General features: G+C 38.8%; 1 protein-coding gene across 7 annotated transcripts in view; it reads left to right on the top strand.

Annotated features, from left to right (window-relative positions):
* The window catches only part of KANSL1L (KAT8 regulatory NSL complex subunit 1 like), a 65,269-nt gene that overhangs the window by 5,938 nt on the left and 36,941 nt on the right, over positions 1-22,390 (top strand). For 3 of the 7 annotated variants that reach the window (XM_042035447.1, XM_042035443.1, XM_042035442.1), the window contains exons 2-4: positions 491-1,507; positions 16,519-16,660; positions 20,360-20,557. In XM_042035447.1, coding sequence (XP_041891381.1) covers positions 495-1,507; positions 16,519-16,660; positions 20,360-20,557 — 1,353 coding nt within the window. In that variant the 5' untranslated portion in view covers positions 491-494. Of the gene's footprint in view, positions 1-389; positions 1,508-16,518; positions 16,661-20,359; positions 20,558-22,390 lie in introns of all 7 variants that reach the window. The other 4 variants (XM_042035445.1, XM_042035446.1, XM_042035444.1 and 1 more) reach the window with 3 other exon arrangements.

A 22,390-nucleotide genomic window follows, 5' to 3' on the forward strand; every position in this document is an offset into this window, starting at 1 on the left:
GTTTCTCTCAATAGTGCCAGTCACGTTGTTCATGGCCATGTTTTTCAGTTTAGGCAAGGTTAGATGACAGACCTGAACTTTTTGGGTCTTATTTCTCAGACTGATAGGATCAAAAATGAAATGAGATATGAACAGTTATTCCCCTGAGATGTAAAGGCTTTCATTGCACATGGATCAGCCTCTGAATGAAATAAAAAAAAAAAACAGCAGAGAGAGTGTTCTTGTTTGACTTGGGAGGCAACATAGTCTGTGTTCTTTAGATAATGTTCTTTTGTATGGAATCTCTGAATGATGTCGAAATGTTGAAAGAATGAAATGTCTAACAGAGTTGTTGTGTTTGTATTGTGTCATGAAAATGAGAAAATTTACATGGCCCATGTTATTTTCAGGTTTGCTGTAAACTACCTGTCATAGCTATAATGACACCAGCCCTCAGAGAGGCAACAACAAAAGGTCATGGTATCCACTTGTCACCTTCTTTGTCCTCTAGAGCTATGGAGTCTGATACAGCTTTGTGCATGGAAAATTCCAGAGCAGTGGAAGAGAAGATAAAAGAGGACTCCATCACACAGATTACTTGCTCAGTCCTGGGGTTCCCCACTGCTGAGCCCAACCTCAGGAATGATATCTTCCGTGTGCAGCATTTTGGTTCCCCACCATCCTCCAAGTGCTATCAGTCTGTCTTGTTAATGAGTACAAATTCTGCGTTTAGCAACAAAACTGGTAAGCAAAAGAAAGCAGGAGAGCCCGGCTGCTCCAAGATGAGAAAAACATTACATAATGGTGCTGACACATCATTTGGTCAGATTAGTCATTCAGAACCCGAGCAACAGGTCAAAGGGGCAACGTTTTCAGAGACCACATCTCCGAACTTGGCAGGGATGCAGAGACTTTCAGGTTCAAGTGTAATTGAATCCAGTAATGCAGAAGAAATGCAGCTTTTAAATGGTAAATGGTACAAGAAGAATGGGGTTTTGGGTAGGGCTTTGGAAGTCTGCACTGAAACAATAAAAGGGGATTTATTACACCAAATTCTTCATGGGCCTTCAGAAGGGATTTTGACCTGCACCCAGGAGGAGGTGTATGCTCGTTTACTCCAGTGTGTCACTAAGCAACAAATGGAAATCAGTCGCGCCAAACGAACTCAGAAGCGTTTACAAATGCTCCTGGCAAAACATGTTATCAAACACTGTGATCAGCAGCTGAAATGCTTTGTGAAACATCAGCTTCAGAGAATGAAGGTTTTCCATGAGCCAACTAGATTTTTGAGCAATAGCTCCCTCAGATGCACTGAAGGTTGGCCAGAAAACAGCACAAGTACTTCAAAGCGTAGTTCAAGTGTGGACGTACAGAACGGAGTTAGTGTTGCACCAGGTGAAATCCGTGGGTTTGCACTTTCTACTGGAGGGCTGCTGTCTCGTGTGGAAAAGGACCTGGACTCTGATGCAACATGTAGCAGCTCAGATGAAGATGGTGAGGAACAGACTGTAAGAACAACTGTGGAAGCGTAAGTGTTAAATTCCTGCTTAGACTCATGTACTTCTTACTTATAAATCAGGATGGAAGGGTCTAGACCTACGGATTCCATCTTGTGTGAGTGACTTTGTCCAGTAGATAGTGTTACTGAAACCAGCAAGACTGACAGTGTGAGCTAGGTTTGGCAAAAAGTAAGAACTTCTAATTAATGCATTTAAGGAGCAGTTGCTTTACTAGATTGCAGAGAACTAGAGTTTGTACTGCACTCTATCAATTTGCATTACATCAATACTGCTCATACTCAAATGGTACTGTAAATCAAATAGTAATAGCTGTAAATACTTTGGTCCAGAATGAAAATAATTTTAATTTTTCTTGGCGTTATTACACATTAGTCAATGTTAGGATCTTGAAATCCAGTATGATGTGATAAAGAGTAAAAATTCAAAATGGTCATCTGATGCAGGTATCAAGCCATCCAGTATCTGGTTGTTGGTATATTGAAAAAGTTTGGTTCTTTAACTTTTAATTTTTAAAATGTTAATTTACTTACTGAAGTCACTCTGCAGCTATAAATGTAGCTAGCAGTGGTGTTTTTATTGTTGCTGGTATCTTTTTCAAGAAGAACCAGAGGGAAATTCATATCATTAACTAATAGCATCTTGAGTTGGCAGGAATCCTGTCAATACTAATCACTGTGGCTTTGAAAATCAGTGGTAGGTAAGAGGAGATAGTACAATTGCTTTCTGATGATGGTACAACCTTCTTTCTTTTTCTTTTTTTACCTCTGCCTTGCTACACTATTAACACAATCTCTTAAGTCAAGAAATTTTAGAAAGCAGTGAAAGGATTGCTGCTTTCCTCTTCCCAAAGCTGGAGAAACGAGCATGTCTTAAGGTTTGTTGGGATGTAATAGTCAGGACTGTTATACACAGAAGAGAGCTGCACACAAATGCAGCAGCTTGGTAGGAGCTTCATGACGCCCACATTTCTGGTGGGTTCTTACAGACTGTCAGGACAGGGTTTGTGTTTACACAAAACTTTCCTTATACCCTCTGCTGTTATAGGTTGTCTAGAAAAAATAAATTAAAAAATACTTTAAAACACTTACTTCCAGTTCTGCTTCCTGAAAAGCATAATGCTCAGAAGAAATCAAGTAAGCTTCTGAAACTGAAAAAGCTGTGCCCTGTTACATGTTTATAGCTTCAGTTCAGCAAGGCTGTGTTCTGCTAAGCTCTGTGGGTCTCAAAAACAGAGGAGAAAAGGTTTTCATTTTCTTTTACGTATTGTCAGAATGGTAAATACTATGCTGAAGTCCAGCCAAAGCATAATGACTTGCCAACTAAGTTAGGATCACCTTAAATATTTGAGTTTGCAAATTATTCTTTTGAAATATTTTGATGAAAAACATAATTTGGGCTCTCCCCAGCATAGAAGAATCCACCTTCTTCTCCTAACTTCTGAGTAATAGCTCTGCCTCTAGGAGATTGTGATTACATGAACTGAAGGGGAAAACTCCTGAGAAATTCTTAATTCTTGAAGGGTAGTGGATAATGTAAAACTTGGACCAAAGTTCTGTGTGATGGTTTTCTTTTTTCTTCCTGCCAGGGACACTTGAATTTCTAACTCTGCCTGCCAGTCCTTTGCCTTTATTCCTTCTTGTGGCTTTTGGGGTTCCTTAAGTTATCTTTCCACTTAAGGCTTACTCAGTTTGCTTTGTTGCGCTGATGAAAAAATCCACAGAGGATTATTAAGAGCAAACCTATCACCTTTGGCTCAGGAAATCCCCAAGCTGCTATTGCTGACAGCTGGGGGAATGTTCTGGAGAAGCACTGCTCCCTCCATGCCTGCAGTCTTGTCACAGTGTTATCTCAGCTACTGCTAAAAGGCAGGAGAACTAGGTAGATGATCTGTAGTGTGACTCAATGTGGCCCTTTATTTTGGGTTGTTTGTTCTTCTCCCTCCTTCTTCCAGCAGCAACAGCCTTGCTGCATTGGTAGGGAAATAACCACTGGCGTTCGAGGTGTGCTGCTGGACCAGCAAGCTCAGAGTTAAAAGTACTGCCTGATTTAAGCAGAAGACTTGTCTTTGTGCCTAGACTAAGGCAGTGCTTGAATTAACATTGCATTGAGGACAGACTGTCTCTTATTTGAATTTATCATTATCTTCAGCTCAATGTTTTTCTTCTATTTCTCCAACCTTCCTAAGATTCGCCTTTGTGGCTAAAATGCTGCCCTTTTCCTTCGAGGTAACAAAGGTAAATCAGTTTTTCACCAGTTCAGCTGATGAGATTTGCTGGTTCCTGAGCCTTGCCACTTTAAGGCCATTTGGATTGCCTTTCATCTGGACAAAAGAAACAAAATTACTATCCATTTTTATTTCTGCTAAGTGGATTTACATGCTTTGAAATGGCTTTCTCTCCTCAGGAATTGGTTCTAAGTGCTTTCCAGAAACAATGGGATCATATAGGTGAGAGAATACTCATTTCCTCACCTGTGTGGAAATATTTATTTTTCATAGTGAGGACTTTTACTCTGAATTCCTCTGTGATATTCTTCATAATACTTAACTGTAGATACTATAAGGTTCAAGTAATGTAGTGATGAATGAAAAGAATGTTTTGGTTTTGCCCATATCTCAGTAGACTGACTGCATTTTACTTGAGGGTATAATCACGCTTGTGACTGGTCACTGTCATGACTGTGGTGTTTTTCATCCTTTTTGTGGGGGGAGGAGGTATCAAAATGTGCAAGGCAGGGAGGAACCTGCAGTTACTATGCTGAGAACAGTGTGTTTCCCATCAGGAGGGAGAAGTTGATTCCAGCTCCAATTCCTCATGCTAGTTAAAAATCCTGGAGTTATTTTTAGCATTTTGAACCTGTTCATTCTCATTATCCTGAAAAGAGTTTTTCCCAATGAGTGTTGACATAAGCTCTTCTGAGCTGTATCTCAATGCTTTGTGGCTCAAGTAAGATTGTCTTTATCCTTGTATTTCAATACCTTTGTTGTTTAGTTGCAAATAGCTATTGTAAGATATTTAAACCATTGTTTCTACATTCCATAGATTCTGTCCTCAAGATGAGATCCTTGGTCTGCTGTTGAAGGCAATTCACAGTACTTACCGAACTTCTCTAATGCCTAGAGTAATTGGAAAGGCTCATCCCATTTCAAGAGCTTAATCAAATCATATTTTATTCTTTTGAGTGTCTACTAAAAAGAAATATGAAAAAACAGTTGCCTGTCTTTAGGGCCTTTGTCATTTTGCTGTTACTGTCAGCTCATGAGTGTCTTTAACCTGTCAGTTGTCATAGAACCACATTTCCAGCAGTAACTTTCGGTGTATTTTAGTACCATTCCATCATTTAGGCATAGGAAAATCCCACTACCCAGGGGATGTGTTAGTCTTTCTCTGTAGTTTCTCAAAGGCAGCTGTTTGGTGCTGCTCACTGGCTCCCTGTTAGGTGTTAGAAACCAGAGCAGACAGTGCCCAAGGAAGGCGACACAAAGCTGACCATTAGTAATTCCTTCAGGGATTCATAACTAACACTTGATATGCAACATAGACAGCATTTCACCAGCTGAATTTACTTGAAACCTGTTCATCTTTGTGGCTCATGACGATGAAAGATTATACACAGACATAGTCATAGATTTCAAAGAAACACAGGTCCACTCTGGGAGCAGTGCGTATCCTGCTAGGCCAACTCCACATTCTTACTGATGTATTTTGTGTCTTTTCCTGATGTAGTAAGAAGTACAATGTACCACAAAGAACTCTGATGCTCAGGTGGTCATTTGGGAAACTTTTAAAGTTGCAGAGCTTTTCTTCTACGTACACTACATGTGTGATATTCCAGAATCAAAAGATACATCACTGTGGTTCTTTGAAGAAACAGCTGCTCACTCCATCAAACAGTAATACCTGCACCTAATCAATTAGACAGAAAAACTGCATGCAGTAGATTTTTCTGCAAAATAAGTAGCTCTTTCTACTCACGAAAAGTCCTGTGCCTCGTTTTCCCAGTTCTCCTTTCCCTATCCAAATATAATCCTTTTGCATCATTTGGTGGGATTTTTCCCTCTGAAATGTTTTCATGCTTTTTCCTCTGATTTCTGAAAGACATGTTTTACTGATTATCCTCCAGCAATCTCACACCTGACAAGGACGCACTGTTACATCTTTCCATGGCCACAGGGTTTATTGTGCCTGGAAACTTTCATCGTGAATGTGAAGAGATAGTAAATCTTTCTCGTTTTTTTTTTTCTCTCCTTCTTTATTTTTTCCCCCTTAGATTGATAGTTGGAAAGAGAAGATGGGAAATCTGCTTTTAGTACAAACATGTGATGGGGAGGGGAGCATTAAGGCAGAGAAAACACAGGAAGGAAGAAAACATTGTGACTAGTATCTCCAGTCTAATCTGTTTGTTCTACATTATTTTCCATTTTCCTAGCATTTTTTCCTGTGGCTGACTGAGCAACATCAATGCAGTTCTGCAGGCCTGGCTATATACAGTACTGCTTAAAGGACAGGGTTTATTGCAAGTCTTCGAGCCATGTTATAAAGGGAGGCTGTTTGTTTTTGCAAGGTCAGGTCCTAATTTTCCACACTGAGCTGTAATTTCACTTCATATCTGATATGAGAACTGAATTATGAGTTTGGAAAGGGGAGGAGGAGAGTCTGCTAGGACTAAATACTGCTCTTAAGCACAAACTCCAGCTTGTTTCCTGGTTTTAAGACGTTTTTAGTTTATGAGTCCAGGAAATGTCTTATTTGCATAGAAGATTAGTATGAGGGCTTTTGAATAAGTATAAATTCATTGGTGTTAATAATATGCTGATTTAAGAATGTTTTATATGTTGCTTTTTCAAGAATTCCATTTTCTTGAAATGGAAAGGCTCCTATCACTAGGATGTGGGAGGAGAATGAAAGAAAAGTTAGCTTTACATTACCTTCTGTTTTAACTCTAAGGATACATACAACAATGTATTATTTCAGAATATGTTTAACCTCACTTGGCTGGGTTTCTGTAAAATGGATTTAAAACTTCTTTAGGGTCCCACATGCATTTGCTGTTTTGCTTTAGAGATCTCATGTGCAGCAATAAAAACTTACTGTTGAACAAGACTTTGTTCTCACAATACCAGAGTAATGTTCTTGTGAGTGGGGATCCTGATTTCCAGCCTGTAATTACGTTAATGTTTTTGCAGCTGCTGAAGGCACACTGAAAGGTTTTAGTGAAGGGCAGAAGGTTTGACAGGTTTCAACCTGCAAGGGAAACTTGGAGCTGGGAATGTCAAATCTATTAAGTTAGATGGGTGTTGAACTCAAATGAAAACTTGGCATTACTCGTCTTAATAACTGTTTAATACACAGTCAAGATGGTGTAGTAGCGTAGCATATCTAATAAGCAGGCACATGTGTATACATATGTAACCTTCTCTGCTTAATTAAATTGGAGACAAGAAGTTGGTTCTTGATGTCAGCTGCTGATTAATCAGTGGTTTATGGCTAACGTTTTTCTTTCACTAAGCTGTGAAATGTGTTTGTTTTAATTAAAAGATTTGTTTACAAACAACAATGAACTGTCTTTATAACTTCTTGTAAAGCAAGGGCACTGTTACTTTGGTTTATAGCTAACACTGATTTGTGAGAATATACTTCAAAGTTATACATCCAGTGCCTTTGAAAATCAGCATACGTGGGCCCCTGATAGAGAAAATTATTTAAATGTTTTCATTTTTACATGAAGTAAAAAGTGTGCATAAAGACTTCCCAAAGTAGGAATGCTCTCCTATAACAGAATTTCATTCATACTGCTAAATATGGGTTAGGAATGTGATGTTAGATGTTGGATTTAAATATATTGACCTGTGCTCTTTTTTTACTGAAACGGCTGTAAATTATTTTATTTTCATCCACACACATTGCCTAGCTCTTGTGAGTCAAAAGAAGTATTCTGTTTGGGAATTTAAATCAATTCAATTTTCAATTAGCAAACTTCTAATTTCTGATTGTGGTGTTGTAAAAAAAAATAAATCTGGAGGTCTTAAGTTTGAATATATGTGGACTATAAACTCCCTTTCTTCCCAGCCCTTGAGGTAGACTGAGCAGCTGTAAAACTCAGTGAAATTCAATCACAGGCTCCTACAAAACACCCGAATACCAAACTGTTCAAACCTACATTCATTATACTCCCCACCCCATGTCCCTGCTGACTGAATTGCGGGGTTTAACCTCAGAAAGACCTCCATCCTTGCCCTGTGAAGCAGACAGCCAAGTTCTCTGTGGTTCCTCCTCTATTCACAGCACAGCACACCTGCAGCAACTGGATTTCTCGTGTACCAGGGTGTCCCATGTTCTCAGCGCAGGTGCCTGGGTCCCTGCTGGGGCCCTGCTGCTGCAGGATCCCCGCCCAGAGGTTTCATAGTCAGCACAGCCCCTCTGCACCTTCCTTTGTGTCAGGCCTGAAGCGGGACCCCTGTCAGATGTGCCCAACTGCCCTACCAGCCAGAGGAGCACTCTGCTAGCTCTCCTGTTAGCCCCTTCCCCACAGCACTCCCCACATAAGGCACATTCCCAGAGGTGGAACATGGATGGCAGTGTGTGGTGATACCTTTGCTTCTGCTCCTGCTCCTTCTAACCTGGTTTCTCTGTCGTGGACTTCCACACCTACCACAGCCCCTCCTGACTCTCCTGGCAGTCCCTGCTGGGACAGTTTTGTACTGCTTCTCTTGGGCTACAACCCCTCCACTACCGAAAGCCTGCTGCTGACTTCGGTGTATCTGGCATGAACCTTCCTGGTTCAACTGTTAGTTGTCCAAGATGTCTCAAAAAAGAATATGGCTCTTACACATTTTACATTGGAATCTGATACTATATATGTGTGTGTATATATATATGTACTGATTTATAAGATGGAGTTGGACCTTATATGAAAACCATACCCATCTTTTCCTTGTAAGAATATAAATACGAATTTTGGAATAAACTTCAGTGGCTGGACAGCATTGATAAGCTGCTTGTGTATAATGTTCCATTTGCACAAATCTTTAAAGGAGTGTATTTTGTAAGTTCTGCCTTATTTTGTGTTGAGCATGGGCTACAGATGTAGCACTACTTAGTTTCGTTTTGAAGGGCAGTTGTGTCACACTTAGAGAGAAATTCTAGGCCTGTGTTCCTGGTGTTTTGTTGTTAATCTATCCATGTTGTGCCATTTCAAAGGCAAGAAGAGAAGCTTGTTTCTTGGCAGCCCTGCTGTTCTTGAAGTTTCTTTCTCTGCATTTTAGCACTACCTGCTTCTCTGCTTCACGTTGGACTGATTTACAGCATACTGGGGTGCTGAAGCAGACAGTAGAATCTTAAAAATTATTATTAAAGTATTTTTAACAAAAGCCATTGGCAGATAATCAATTTACAGCATGTTTGGGGTTTTTTTATTTTAAGAGGAAATGCTGCTGGTTGTTTACCTTTTGCAGGTTTTTACTTCCTGGACGGTTAATATTCTGACTGACTCCACCTTCACTAACCCGTTTGGCCTTTTATAATTAACACAGCTCTAAAGAATTAAGTAAACAGAAGTGGAGATGAAAGGCATGTACCGGGTTGTGAAGCCAGCCAGTGGAAAGATTCAACACTCTAAAAGATCCTTTAAGAAGCTGAATATTTAATTTATTCTGTCCACAAATTGAGTTAACAATTCAGTGCAAGTTTTAACAATTCAGTTTCTAATATAAAACAGCAGCGGTAGTGTGATTCTTTGCAGGGACCCAGGCAAATGCTGGCTGTGGTATCTCATCAGTCTGGAGGATGTCATTTCTCAGATGAGGGAGCATATATAGAGCGCCAGTGAAATTCTTACTAAATCTTTCCTTTGCTAGGGTATCTAAGCACAGAGACTTTTCCTTTTCATATTTTCAGTTTTCTTCTGCAGCCTTTTTTTCTGAATATTAGTTTTCCTCTTCTACCCACTGTCCCTTCTCTCTTTGTGGAAGATGTAAAAATTTGATTCCATTGCTACTTAATTCCTTGCTACTTAATTTTTTTCCCCCCATGAATTTTCTCTTCAAGAGAAAAATCACAGCTATGGTTGATAATTTCAGGTGTTAGTGCATAAATTCCTCAGGCCTGATGGCGCAGCAGAAATGTTCAGCTGGATACAGTTTTTTGGTTTGGGAAGATTAAGATGTGTATTATATGTTGGTATCAACATGCGTTAATGGATTCAATTCTGAAAGTATTAAATGGCTTCAATGTGTCAGAGATGGTGGGGCCAAGCATGGGTGCCAGAAATTGTTGTGATAAGCAGTTGCTGATGTCTGTAGATGATAGGGATAACTGTAACCCATGTTTTGGGAAGCTGTCTAGTGTTCCAGAGGAAAATGTCTGCCAGATAAAAATTTCTGTTAAACACCAAAGGAGATAGCGACCTGGAAGGCTCCAGAAGAATGACCTGGCTGCAGATCTTCATAGAGGTTGCAGGCTAATTTTGAGCACCAGAGAAATTCTCTCGACTGACTTTTTTTGAGTAGGAGTGGGGCACGGGGGGTGCATAGCTTGGTTTGGTGTTGGTTATCCCAAAACAGCAGCATATTGCTCCGGCATAGTCTGAGCAAAGGCTGAGCGTGAACTGCCACAGTAAATAGTGGTTTTTTGTGTAATGTTGATCAGCTGTAATACTAGAGGGAAGATTTTGTTACAGTTTGTTTTAATCTTTTTTGCACTCAGGAGTGCATAGAAGAGACTGCATTCATAAAACAGCACGCACTGGCATTTTTAGTTATGTAGTTATTATGGGTTTAACAGTTAACTGATCCAGGGGAATTAATACTTCAACAGCAACTGAAGTTCATCCTGAAAACAAACATTATGTAGGTGTGCTGGAAGAATTAGTCCTTGAGAAAGCATTTACGGGTCATTTCATAGTTGCACATATTTGTTCAGCCATTACAAGTGTTGGAGGTTTTGGTTGGGAGTGGGCATGCACTTTTATCGCATAAGGAAAATCTAGATAAGGTTATCTAAAATATGAGCAGATCTGAATTCACCTAATTAGAGTATTTTATATCTTCTTCTAGTCTTCATAGGTAATCTCTCACTGTCAGTGTCTGCAGAGAGAAGAAAAATGGACATGCTGAAGATCTCCACCATGTTGACCAAAGCTATGAGAAGCCCTGGGCCCACATTAGTGGCTTGCAAGAAAATGCTTGTATTCAGGACAGTTGCTTTTTGGGCTTTAACATATGTAGTCAGAGAACTGACTGTAATGCTGGTGTAAAATTAGGGGCAGCTGAGGAGGTTCACAGCTATCAGCTCCAGTCCTGGAGGAACTCCCACCACACTAGTGTGCTGTGGAGCATTTGTGATAGAGCCATGTGGAGAATATTTTGTATTTTTGTACAACTGAGTGTCTCAAGAGAATTGGGGGATGACTGTTTTTTTCTCAATGTTTCATGAAGTTCATGGTGAGTAATACGATGTCTGGATGGAATTTAAAGACTTGAAAACCATCTGATTTCTTTTTGCTTTTCAGTTTCTGGAGATCAGTCCTTCATAAAAGCAATAAACTTCTGCCCTTGTTTTCAGTGACTCCCACTAAGGAGGGTGATTGGCTCTTTATCCTGAGGGTAGAGTCACTCTGTGGTTTATCAGCTGCTTCTTGCTCCCAAGTGCTTCACTGCTATGTGATTAGCAATAGGCCTCTGTTAGCCCGGGAGTTCCCCACAAGAGATGTGCCAGCAGGGATGTGGTAGAGGTCACTTTAGGATTGTATCATCTGAAAACTCGATGTCAGAACACTGTGGATTAAACTGAAGGGAACATCACCTAGCAGAAAGAGCAAAATACCCCATGTTGAGAGACTGAGCAGAAATGTAAGTGTGAGATGATGTCAGGAAGAACTGCTGTTCTTAACGTTTAATGAAGAATTTTGGAATTGGAGGATTGTTTTTCCCACCCACACTATGTGAGTGCCTTGCTCTCTGGCTTGCATGCATTTAAGAGTGTTGTTAGTTGAAAATGTTGGTGTTTTTAAAGCCTTTTGAAAGGTGACTGTTACGGGTTGGCAAATGTGGTTTTTGAGTTTTGATGTGGGTCTGTTGCAAGCATGCTCCTTTCCTGTGTAGCAGGAAGCATCCTGCCATTGTCCCTGCAGACATGTCATAGTAGGGCATGTTACTTGTTCTCACTGGGAGTTACAAAGGTGGAAGGCTTTAGTTTCTTTTTAATTTTCAGCGTGTAAGATACTTGTGGAGAATCTTGCCATGGTCACAGGGCTGCACACTCTAAAATACTCTTTCCTGTGCTCATCATACTTTCTTGAACCAGCCTTCCTGGATACTTACTGTCAATCCCAGGTTCTGTGTATTTTGTGCCTTTTAAACACCATTGTGTTTCTCCATCATTTATGAACTGTTTTCAGGCTTATTGTTTTGTTTGCTTATAAAAATAAAATATGCTTTTAAGGTTTAAATTCCACCTCTTCTCCTTTCCTGTAACCAAAATACCCCAAACCCCCACACAAACCCCAAACAGCAGTGTGTGTAGCACAGCAATTTTATCTTGGTCAGCAGTTCCCTTTTGCACTCAGCTAGGTTGCCTGCATCTGTTTTTTTGGCACAGGCTGATCTTAGCTATTGGAAAAACATAAATCTCACCCAAAACACAATGGAAGCACTGGAAATACTTCTGAGGGTCCTGTTGTGTTCTGCAATGTTGGTTTGGTTATGTAAAAACATTGTTTGTTCTCAGTGTTTCTCTTTGGGGGAAGGTGAGAGTGCTACAGGGTTCTTCTGTGCATTCTGTCCTTAGGTCATGGCTGAAAACTTACTTCAGTTCCAGCAACAGTACCAACTGTAATAGCAGTACTTAGTGGTCTTTACTTGCCTCTTCAGTGTCAGCAGAAGCAAGTAGGTTTGATGAAATACATACACTGCCTCTGCTGTTGCTGATGATCCCCTGCTGAATTCTTTTCCGTACTTTGGGATGCCCCAGTACAGCGTGAATGTCTGCTCCTAGTTACATTTTTGATCATAATTTGTCTGCATTTGTGTATGTGCTCCTTGTACATTGTTTGTTCTTCTGCATTTCTTTTTTTTCCTTCTCTTGCAAGTTGTGCAGGATTGACCTGCAGTCAAACCAAAATAGAAATGCAGGAGGGTATTTCACATGGAAATAAGTTTTGCCCCTAATGCAATTCCAGCATGTTTTTGTAGGGCAATTTAAATGAGATGTTTTATTCATACAAAATCAGCATTGCTCTGGTTTTTTCCAATTCTAATAGTCCTGGATGAATGTAGATCATCTGCAGATTTAGAGTCATTGCAAGAGCAGTAAGTTTATATGCAAATTTAATATTCCACTGTACTACAGTACTGAACATGAGAAACTTTCCCAGTGTAGCATGGTTTATACTGAGCTGCCAGCAGAAGAATGATTTTGGAATTCCTGTGGAGGATGTATGATCTTTGAGTCAAAAGCACGGAAACCAAGTAAAGATGCTTTGCAAAAGGAGCACACAGGAAGCAGGACAGACAGAAACGTCTTTTTTCTTGTCTCATTCCCAACAGAAAACAAGAGCATGAGCTTATACTTTAGCACCTGCTTCTGACTTCCTCCTTCAGTGACAGGTCTGGTTATTTTTATAACTGTTTGTAGTTGGTTTTTTGGTAGGTTTTTTTTTTTTTCTTCTTCTCTGGGTTTGCAGAATTAATGAATTCACTGGAGCCTCATTAAAACAACATCCTTTTACTGAGTGAATGTTAAGCTTTACTGTCTGGCATCCCAGGAACAGATTTACTAGTTTGGGTTTTGTTTCAGGTTGTTTTTTTTTTGTTGTTGTTGTTGCAGAAATAGGTTATCATTTGTCACTTGAGCAACCATCCTACTTTGCATGCAAACAGCTCACTTTAGGAGTGTGAGGATAGTTCATAACGATTTTATCTCTCTTAGGAGTTACAAGCTTTACTAAAAGATTTTTAGAGGAATAGACTTACAGCAAAAGATGGTAAAAAATAATGCAAGATCAAACAAATAGGAGTGAAAGGGATGGGAACAGAGTTCAGCAATGCTTCTGTCTCTTATCCTGTCTGCAATGCATCAAAGCTAGGAAGGGGATCTAGACTTAAACTTGCTTCAATCATGCTGCCCCTGAAGTTAAAATTAACCAGGAGCAACTCTAATCCATGTCACTGTGTAGCTGCCCAAGTCTTTGAGCAGGCACTGGCCTTGGGGCAGCCTGGGCCGGCAAGACAGAGAAGCTAAAACTGCTTCCTTTGGCCTGAGCATAAAATGTTTGTGCTTAGTTAGGTGGAAACCTTTCCTTAGAGTGGGACCTAAGGACATTGTTACACACTAATTAAATGCTGTTATTTTAATTATGTAATAGAATTTAAAGCCTTAGGAAATACTTGCATAGTGTTTTAGAATGAAGCAAAAATGTACTTAATATGTTTAACAGTGAATGCAGTTGATTCAAGATTAAATACTGTGTTTAAGGGGAAAAAAATGCAAACATTTTTTAAAAATAACTTGTGATATAACTTTGCAGAGGATTCTGGTATGTGTAAGACAGTAATGTACAGGGGTTATAGCATTTAACATTCCTTCTACTGTCAGCTGTGATTCAATATTGCTTGTGGATTCCCTTATGCCACACTGATTTCATGTAGTGTAGGTGACATAAGACCAGTTCTGGCCCTTTCCATTCTGCTTCTTGTTTCCCAGCTGTGTACAGGACACCTTACTTTTTTCCTCATTTCCTTCCCACTCTTCCTCAGTCTGTTTGAGGGTAGCTCCCCTTTCTCCCCAAACTGTTGCATCTAGCTTGGGAGGTGAATCTGTCCATGTGATTTATTTCCTTTCACCTTGGCTTTGTTTTTACAGTGTCCTGGTTTGCGGGGTTTCATCATTCATTTGTTCATTTGCCTTTTGAGAAAGGAGCAGAAATAAACACCTCAGTACTCCTGTTGGGTTTTTCTCAGTTATCCTCTTTATTCCTCTTTAATTTGTTTTTTGTTAAAATTATTAACTAAGGGATTTTTATAGACTCATTAAGCAGCTCTTTCTTAGGACTAGCTTTTTGCCAGACCAGGGTCCTGAGACAAATCTTAACTATTCCAGCCACCATGGTTGTGTGAACACATTAAAATTAAATCTTTGAATTCAGATTCCCTCCCTTTCCCCGCAAAGTGTATTTTATGATTTCCAGGAGCGCAAACATGCAAAAGCTGTCCATCCCAGAGAAGTTTTTGTTAGGAAGACCTGGTTAGAGCATAAGTAATTGTGACTCTTTACTCTTTGCTGGTATTGATGGGAAGATAAAGAGAAATAAAAAGAGGTCAGAAGATAGATTTTCACAAGATGACTTCATATGCCTTTTTTTCTTAGGAGAAAATTATGAATAGAATATGTAAAATGTAAGTAATTTATTATTATATATATTTACAGAGTTCTTTGAGTTCTTTTTGATAGTAATCCACATTGCTTTCTCATAGAATTTGGATTTAAATAGGGTGTTTCAATCTCCATAATTTTGTATGTTCATTTTTTTTGTGTACAAGAGAGTTTAAACTGGTGATAAATTATGTGGGAAGATAATTTATGTTAAAAGGGAGAGGATTATGTATTTTAGAGGTGACCGACCCGACACTGTGTTTATTGTTACCATTTATGATAGCTAAACTAGACTGAAAGTTCTGAAATTTTGAGTTATATTATGTTTTATAATATTAGCCTTGAAAATATTAGGATTCTCAAATTTGATGATTCCCTGCTCATGCCAGGACGTGTCTAGCATCTTCTGCAGGGGGCTGTATTACCTTTCTTTGTTGTTGAGGTAGTTGACACAAAATTCTGCATGAAACAATTGCACTTGTATAATGTTCCTATGCCAGATCGTACCATCTGCTATTTCTTGTATCTTTTGTGATACTTCAGTGCTCTTCATTGCCTGGGGAACAGGAGATCATGTATTCTGCATGTGCACAGTGTCATCAAGGATCTAGATCTAGTAATTATCCCAATAACTTGAGGAAAAGCACTTCTTTTCTAGAAGTTTAATTTTTGTTTTTACCGTTCTTCTAAGTCAGCTGTGGCAAACTACTTGACAGCTTCACTGGGGAAAAAAACGCTGACACTGAACTGTGCCATAAATCAAATCCCTCCTGATGGGAGAGAATTTTCTAAAAGTCCTTGCAAATATTCTCGGCACTCTGGGTTCCTACAAACACCAGTTACTTTCTGTAAACAAATAAACAATGTCAGTTAATGGTAGGATAATAGTGGAAGTTGTATACTAAAATACTGCGTTGTGTTTTCTGTGTTGCTTAAATTTATTGGATATTAAGATTGTTTGTTGCATGGTATGGTTTCATCATTAATTTCTTTACTATGTAGGTTGAGTAATGTTTGCTACCAGTGATGAATTTAGCATAACAAAATGAAGGTATTCACAATGTCAAGTACCAGGAGGCATATTTTTTGTATTACAAAAAGCATCTATTTTGAACAGCAGTAAGAGTGACCTGACTATACTAAACTGACACAGATATTTATAAAACAGCTTGAATAAAAGAAATTTAAACTACTTAGTTGGGTTTTTTTGGGCAATGACCTGATATCTAGCTGGTCATTGCTGGCTGATGTTTTATTAGATTCCAGTTGTTAGCAAACAATATTTGTCAAAGCTTGTGGGACGAGGCATGGTGTAAGAGTTTGGATTCTTGCTGGTGGAGTTACTGGAATTCTTTACACATCTGTAATTAGCCTTAACTGATATAGTTTGGTAGTTTATCCAGGGCTGAGTTTTATAATCCAGAACAAAAAACTAGCTTAGTGTGGGAATAGCCAGTGAGCATGGATTGTACTGGTTTGGGCAAGTTCTGTTGCTACAGAAATAAGCTGATGTGAAACTGGATGGGTATAATCAGATATCTTCTGAAAGCAGCTGAGATGCTTGCAACATGAGGCAGAGCAGCTGTGAAAAATGTTTTTGTGCAAATGTGGTTATCTTTATTTTTGGACTAACCAGCATTTTGTCTTCACAGCAGCTATACTTCTGAATCGAAGTGGCTTGCAGACAGAGCTAGAATTGGCAGCCGTTGGACATGGCTTCAAGCCCAGATTTCAGAACTAGAATACAAAATTCAACAGCTAACTGACCTTCACAGGCGAATACGTGCCACCAAGGTATTGTCTGTAACCTCATAAATCGGCTTTTCGAATCATCTTTTGACAGTGTTTCTTGTAATATTTATGTCTTTGGTTTCTTGTTGTTGTTTTTTGTTTTGCCCTAGACTTCTTGTGTCTGTGCAGGCTATCACCTGCAGAGTTTAATGGGAAAAACATCAGGAGCTAAAAACTATTGTACCTTAAAGGCACCAGTATAGGACTGCGATTTGGGAACTCTTACCTTTGTATCTGTGATAGTGACTTTGTTAGTGGCTTCCAGGGGCCCAGCGCACAGTACTGCATTTATCACACTGGTTTTTCCCTCTGCAGGAGAGGTGAGATTGCCTTTTCAGGTGGGATGGTTGGTTATTTATTCATTTTTGTGTTTTGGGCTTTCAGGGCTTTTTTGTTACTTGCAGTGCATGTTTATTCTGAGGATTAGATGGTTAATGTTTGTACAGCACTTTGAACAGGTCAAGGATTAATAATTACTAAAATTCCAATGTGTGTAATTCATGTACTAGTTTTTGTAAATTGAACTGGCTGGACAGTGGGAAAGTGACATTCCTAAACCATTAGTAATCTAGCTATCAATTTAATGGGTTCCCCAGGTCGTTCTCACATAAAAGAAGCCAAACCTGTGTGAGGTGGCGTGATAGTGAGGGGTTTTAGAGCAGGGCTCTTTGACTCTTCATCAGTGTGCCTCATGTAGGTTTTCTGGTCTGTGTTGGTGTCAGATAAGCACAACTGAGAAGAGCAAGAAGATGCTTCAGAGTTTATGTGGCTGAACATGAGACTTAGAGGGAGTTTAAAAGGAGAAGAAAATCACCTCAGAGAGCATTTCCCTCTGAACACATAAAGAAAAATTATTACGTCTTCTCCTTTCGCCCGCAGAGCCCTTCTTTTCATATCCAGCTTGTCCCCAGTCAGGTTTTTCTTTACAAAGAAATGAAGAGCCTTTGTTTAAGGGTCTGTGAAAGGAGATTTTGTATTTTGGTGAAGGGTTAGAATGCCTATGTTTTAGTGTTGTCCTGAATACCAGATACACACACACTCTTATACACAAAAGCTGTCAGCCTTTATGATGGTGTAGGTCAGATGAGCTACAGAAGACTGAGAAATAATATCAGAGAAATAAGAGGAAAAACATTCTTTTAGTCATGCATTATCTTAGCATAAGGTGGTATGTTGGTTTGGAGCCAAGTCATCTTCCTGGTGGAGATTGTTAGTGACATTCCTTTCTGAAACTCCATGCCCATTTTACCAGCTGTGGTATTTAGTGTTTGGCATTGTGTCCCATAGTAAAGGCAGGCACCTATTTTCTTCAGATGGGATTTTTTTTTTGTGTGTGTACATGTTTATATTATACCAGTGCAGCAGCTACAGAAGGACATGTGGGCTGATAGAAGAGCTCTTTGTTTTCATTTACTGGCTGCAAAGGAGTTACACAATATCATTAGAATTTGTATGCTGTTTAATGGTTTTAGAGTGGTTTTGATGTGTTTTGAGTGGAAAAAAATGTGATTCATAGCAAGGGAACAAGGATTTCAAGCAAAATGCCACTCCTTGAGCACCATAATGCAATAGGAAGGGAGATGAGTAACTTATGGTCTGTTTCCTGGCCTACTACATTGTGCCTTCACCATCTCTACACACACAGAAGTAGCGCCTCTGGATCTTTGAGAGTCCTTTCATTTAAAAAAAAAATCTGTATCTGCAAAACAAAACCATTCCATTTGGGGAGGAAGGCAGTCATTGCCAAAACCTACTGATTGTAACTCATTTAACTTGTAATATAGTTCATATTAGTCTTACAATTATTTACTTTTCATCTTCTGTACCTATTCCATCTCTCCCTTTCCATACGCTCTGTCAATTTTCCTCTTCCTTTTCTGCTTTCCTCTTTCCATGCTTGGTAAACAGGTTTCCAAAACTTCAAAAAATAAAAGTCCATTGGAAGCATTTGTGTGTATGTCCCTCTTTTCAGCACTTTTAATGTGTGTCTTCCCATTCCTCTGACCTCAGAATTTGGATTTTAGACTTTTTAGACTCTCTGTGGTCATGACCTATGATCTTTTTACTAAAACGACCTAAAGATTCTAAGTTCTAAAAGAGTCTAAAGCTGTTGAGGTAGCTTGTCCTCCTGCTGTGGCACACAAAAATTAGTTCTCTACTTGAATTTCCTTGAATATACTGCCCATAGTATGCTACTGGTCTGGATTTGTGTCCATCTGCTGTAAATGGAAAAGTGCAGATGATGATATATGTGGAAAAATCTAGTATTGACTTGATGGACATTCAGAATCTCTGTGCTCTTTTTAGGCATTAAACCAAGTTTTCAAGCACCTTTGTTTATTTTTAGAGAATATCTTTGTTCTCAGCTTTGAATTTAAAATTCAAACAGTGGAATAAGTTAGGCACAATGAGAGCAAGACAATTTCACTTTTTCTCCTAGTCTCCTCTTTGAAATCTCTTTGAGACTTGCTTTTATGTTTTAAGGCCAGTTGCTGCTGAGGCAGAAGTAAAGGTCTTGCTGAAACTATAGGACCTTTAGTTTTCACAGCCACAACCTAGGTGAAGTCCGTCTTGCTTAAAGAAATAACAATACGGCTTTCTTGTGTTCACATTATGACAGTCTTCCTTGTTCTTTGATTGAGTGAAATATTGTCATTAAAAAGACAGATTTGAGGCAGTATTACAATAATCTCATTATTTTAATATCTGCTTGATATTTGAGTAACTGTTAATACTTAAAAGCAAGTAAGTTCTTTCCCTTTCTCTTTGGAAAAAGCCTGGAGAGGTTTGATAGCCTTTTCTGGTATTACATTTATTTGCTCAAGATAATGACAAACCAAGGAACTATTTGAGGACTGGGTTTGACTGTCACAAGGTCATTTTTGCTTTTATTTTGTTTAACATTTTAAGTTCTTAAACCAACTGATACATTACCTACGGTTGTACTAGAGACTTCTATTTTTCTTATCTCTCATGCGGAAAATACAATAGGGGTATCATTTTCCTAGTTCCATTTATGAAACACTGTTATTTCCCTACCATATAAAGTTATATTTATCTTATTAGGTGGTGTTCTAGATGGTACACTGCATCTGATACCGTATTTGTGCAGATGGTCTTGAAAAGCATATATTTAGCATAGTTACGTCTAATTATGAAACTCTAAAAATGCTCACCTTAAAAAAATCGGTTATTAAATTGTAAAAGGCTTTTGGTTATAATTGTATAATTTCTGCTACATAAGAATAACAGCCTTGATGCTTTGCATAGAACATGGATAGGAATAAGAGAAATAGAGCACTTTAAAATTACTCCAGCAAAATTTATTGACGGCAAAGTCTAAAACCAAGTTCAGATCATTGGTGGTCATTTCTTAGGGAGTCTAAAAAATCTAAAACCTCCTCTTAAATCAGCAGGCAAATGATCATATAATATTCTAATAAGTATGAATTTCTGATTCAATTTTGACACAGATGTTTAAGCAGTAGTATAACACTGGAGTGATTGCTGTTACAGGAAGTAGCGTAATTGATGCAGCTTTTTATTAAACAAAATGCGTACTATTTCCGTATTTTAACTGCAACGTGCTCGAAAGTTGTTGGGAGGATTTAAGAGGGATGTGCCGGGTTTGACTGCCCCTTAAAAATTACTTAGGAGGGTTAATCTGTTGTCGACCAACTGTGTTCAATTGCTGTTGTCTAGGGGATGGTGGTCTTAGAAGAATTCCCGTTTCCAAAAGACATTTTGAAGAAGCAAATACAATTGACAGACCAAGAAGCTTTATTAAGCGCCACAGGGAATTCGCAAGCTGCCATTGAGAGACAGGATTCTTTGCCAGAGCACGACTTTGAAATGTCACCCAGCAGTCCTACTCTGCTTTTACGAAACATAGAAAAACAGGTAAAGTAAAATAAAACTGAGTTGTCAGTGAAGCCAAATGACTGACTTCAGAAATAGGGAGGTTCCATGGTGATGACTTCCAAAAAGAAAGATATTTTGCAGTCCTGGGAGTGGGTGCTGATTAATTGAAGGGTTTAAATTAACTACACTGCACATCAGGTTTACAAATTAACCTCTTATTTCTGACGTGTCTGTGTTACTGCTTTGTTTCCCTCCAAGCGGACACATAACAGCCTCTAAGAACCATCCACAAACCCGCCCCTGCTTTATAGTCAGGGTCAGTGTAGAGTTTCCACAGGTTGTTTCAGGAAATACTTAATGTGAGAAGAAAGAGTAAAAGCCCAAACAGAACACAGTTGTTAATCTGCCTTTTCAAACATTGTAGGACTCTGGTTTGGAGCTGAGGAATTCCAGGTACTTATCAGGTACAGTGGAGGCATAGTTGTGAGCAGAGTTTCACTTCACAGTGTGCAGAATGGCTGTTTCCATGGTGTTGATTCCAGGAAATACGATTCCAGCAGGATTTTCTTTTGCTTGAAAGTACATAAAGGATGTGGTAGGATCACATTGCTGAAGGAGATACTGGAAATTTGTTTTTCAGAATGAATTTATGCAGTTTGTGTAAAACAAACCTGACAAAGCCACTGTGGGGCATTAATTTGTTGCTCTGCTGCTCTACATAAATTCCTGGTCATACAAACATTTTTTTAAAGGGTTAAAAGTAGTAGCATTAAGTACTAGTGCCTGTTCCTGAATCTCTGTGCCAATTTTTCTTATTCGATAGTCATACTTTCCTGTTCTTAAAATGCTTCCCCTCATTGATAAATCTTATCCACCACAGGCAGGACTGAGGAAGCAATGTAACAGGAAATTTCCATGCCCAGTGCTGGCAATTGCATAAGGTAACCCAAAGAGCATTTTTAGAATGTGGTGAATGGCCCCTCTTTAAGTGGTGGCTTGGAGAATTAAACGCACTTTTGAGTAAGACTTTTGACAATTAAAGTGATAGTGGTCTGTTTCCTGGTCCCCAAGTAGCCACAAACTTGGTCCAAGGGGTGCAATAACTTTGATGATCTGAAAATTACTTGGAAGTAAAAACTAACACATCAAACACGACGCATTGGATTTCTTCCCTTTTACACCACTAAAAGCTTTGGGGTTTGATTTCCTTTTTGACCACCAGTTCTGTTCTTAACTCTTGAAAGGCTGCGTTTCTTGTTCAGTGTCAGGAGCAACAATGCTGCAGCCTGAAATACATCTACAGATATTCCCACAGATTTCTTCAGTCCGCTGTTAAAGTATTTCTTTGTTAAAAATAAGTAATTTTTCTTGTGAACCAAAAGGAAAGTCGTATAGAATAAAAGTGACTAAGGCTGGCAATTTTTATTAATACGGTTTTCGAGTCCTTTTCATAGCTACATGTATGTTTCTCCTTGTGTTTTGGAAGTCTGCCTTTATTTTTCATGCTCTTACATTGAGTAGAGACTGCTCTTTACAGAATGAATTCTGTTGAGATTTTTAAATCAGTCTGCTAACTAGTTTACTGGCATCTTGTTTGCTTTGTCCAGTCCTTTTATAATTGACTTGCTATTTCTGTTCTGTAATATCCATCCCTGAATTTTTTATTCTGATGTGAAGTTTTTACCTGAGTACATCACTTAAACATTAACAGAAAATCTGTGATTTGTAACAAAACAGAAAAAAATTCTTCCTATTTCTGCTTAAATGAAAAATGTAAATGTAAAATCAAAATGTAAAGAAAACTTACTGAGTAACCTTTAGCAATTCATGTTTTAAACAATCTTAGTTCTGAATGAAAATCCAACAGAGTAA

This window comes from Corvus kubaryi, unplaced genomic scaffold (assembly GCF_017639235.1).
Source record: "Corvus kubaryi isolate FWS band 111438036 unplaced genomic scaffold, C.kubaryi_AGA036_p1.0 37383, whole genome shotgun sequence".
NCBI lineage: Eukaryota > Metazoa > Chordata > Aves > Passeriformes > Corvidae > Corvus > Corvus kubaryi.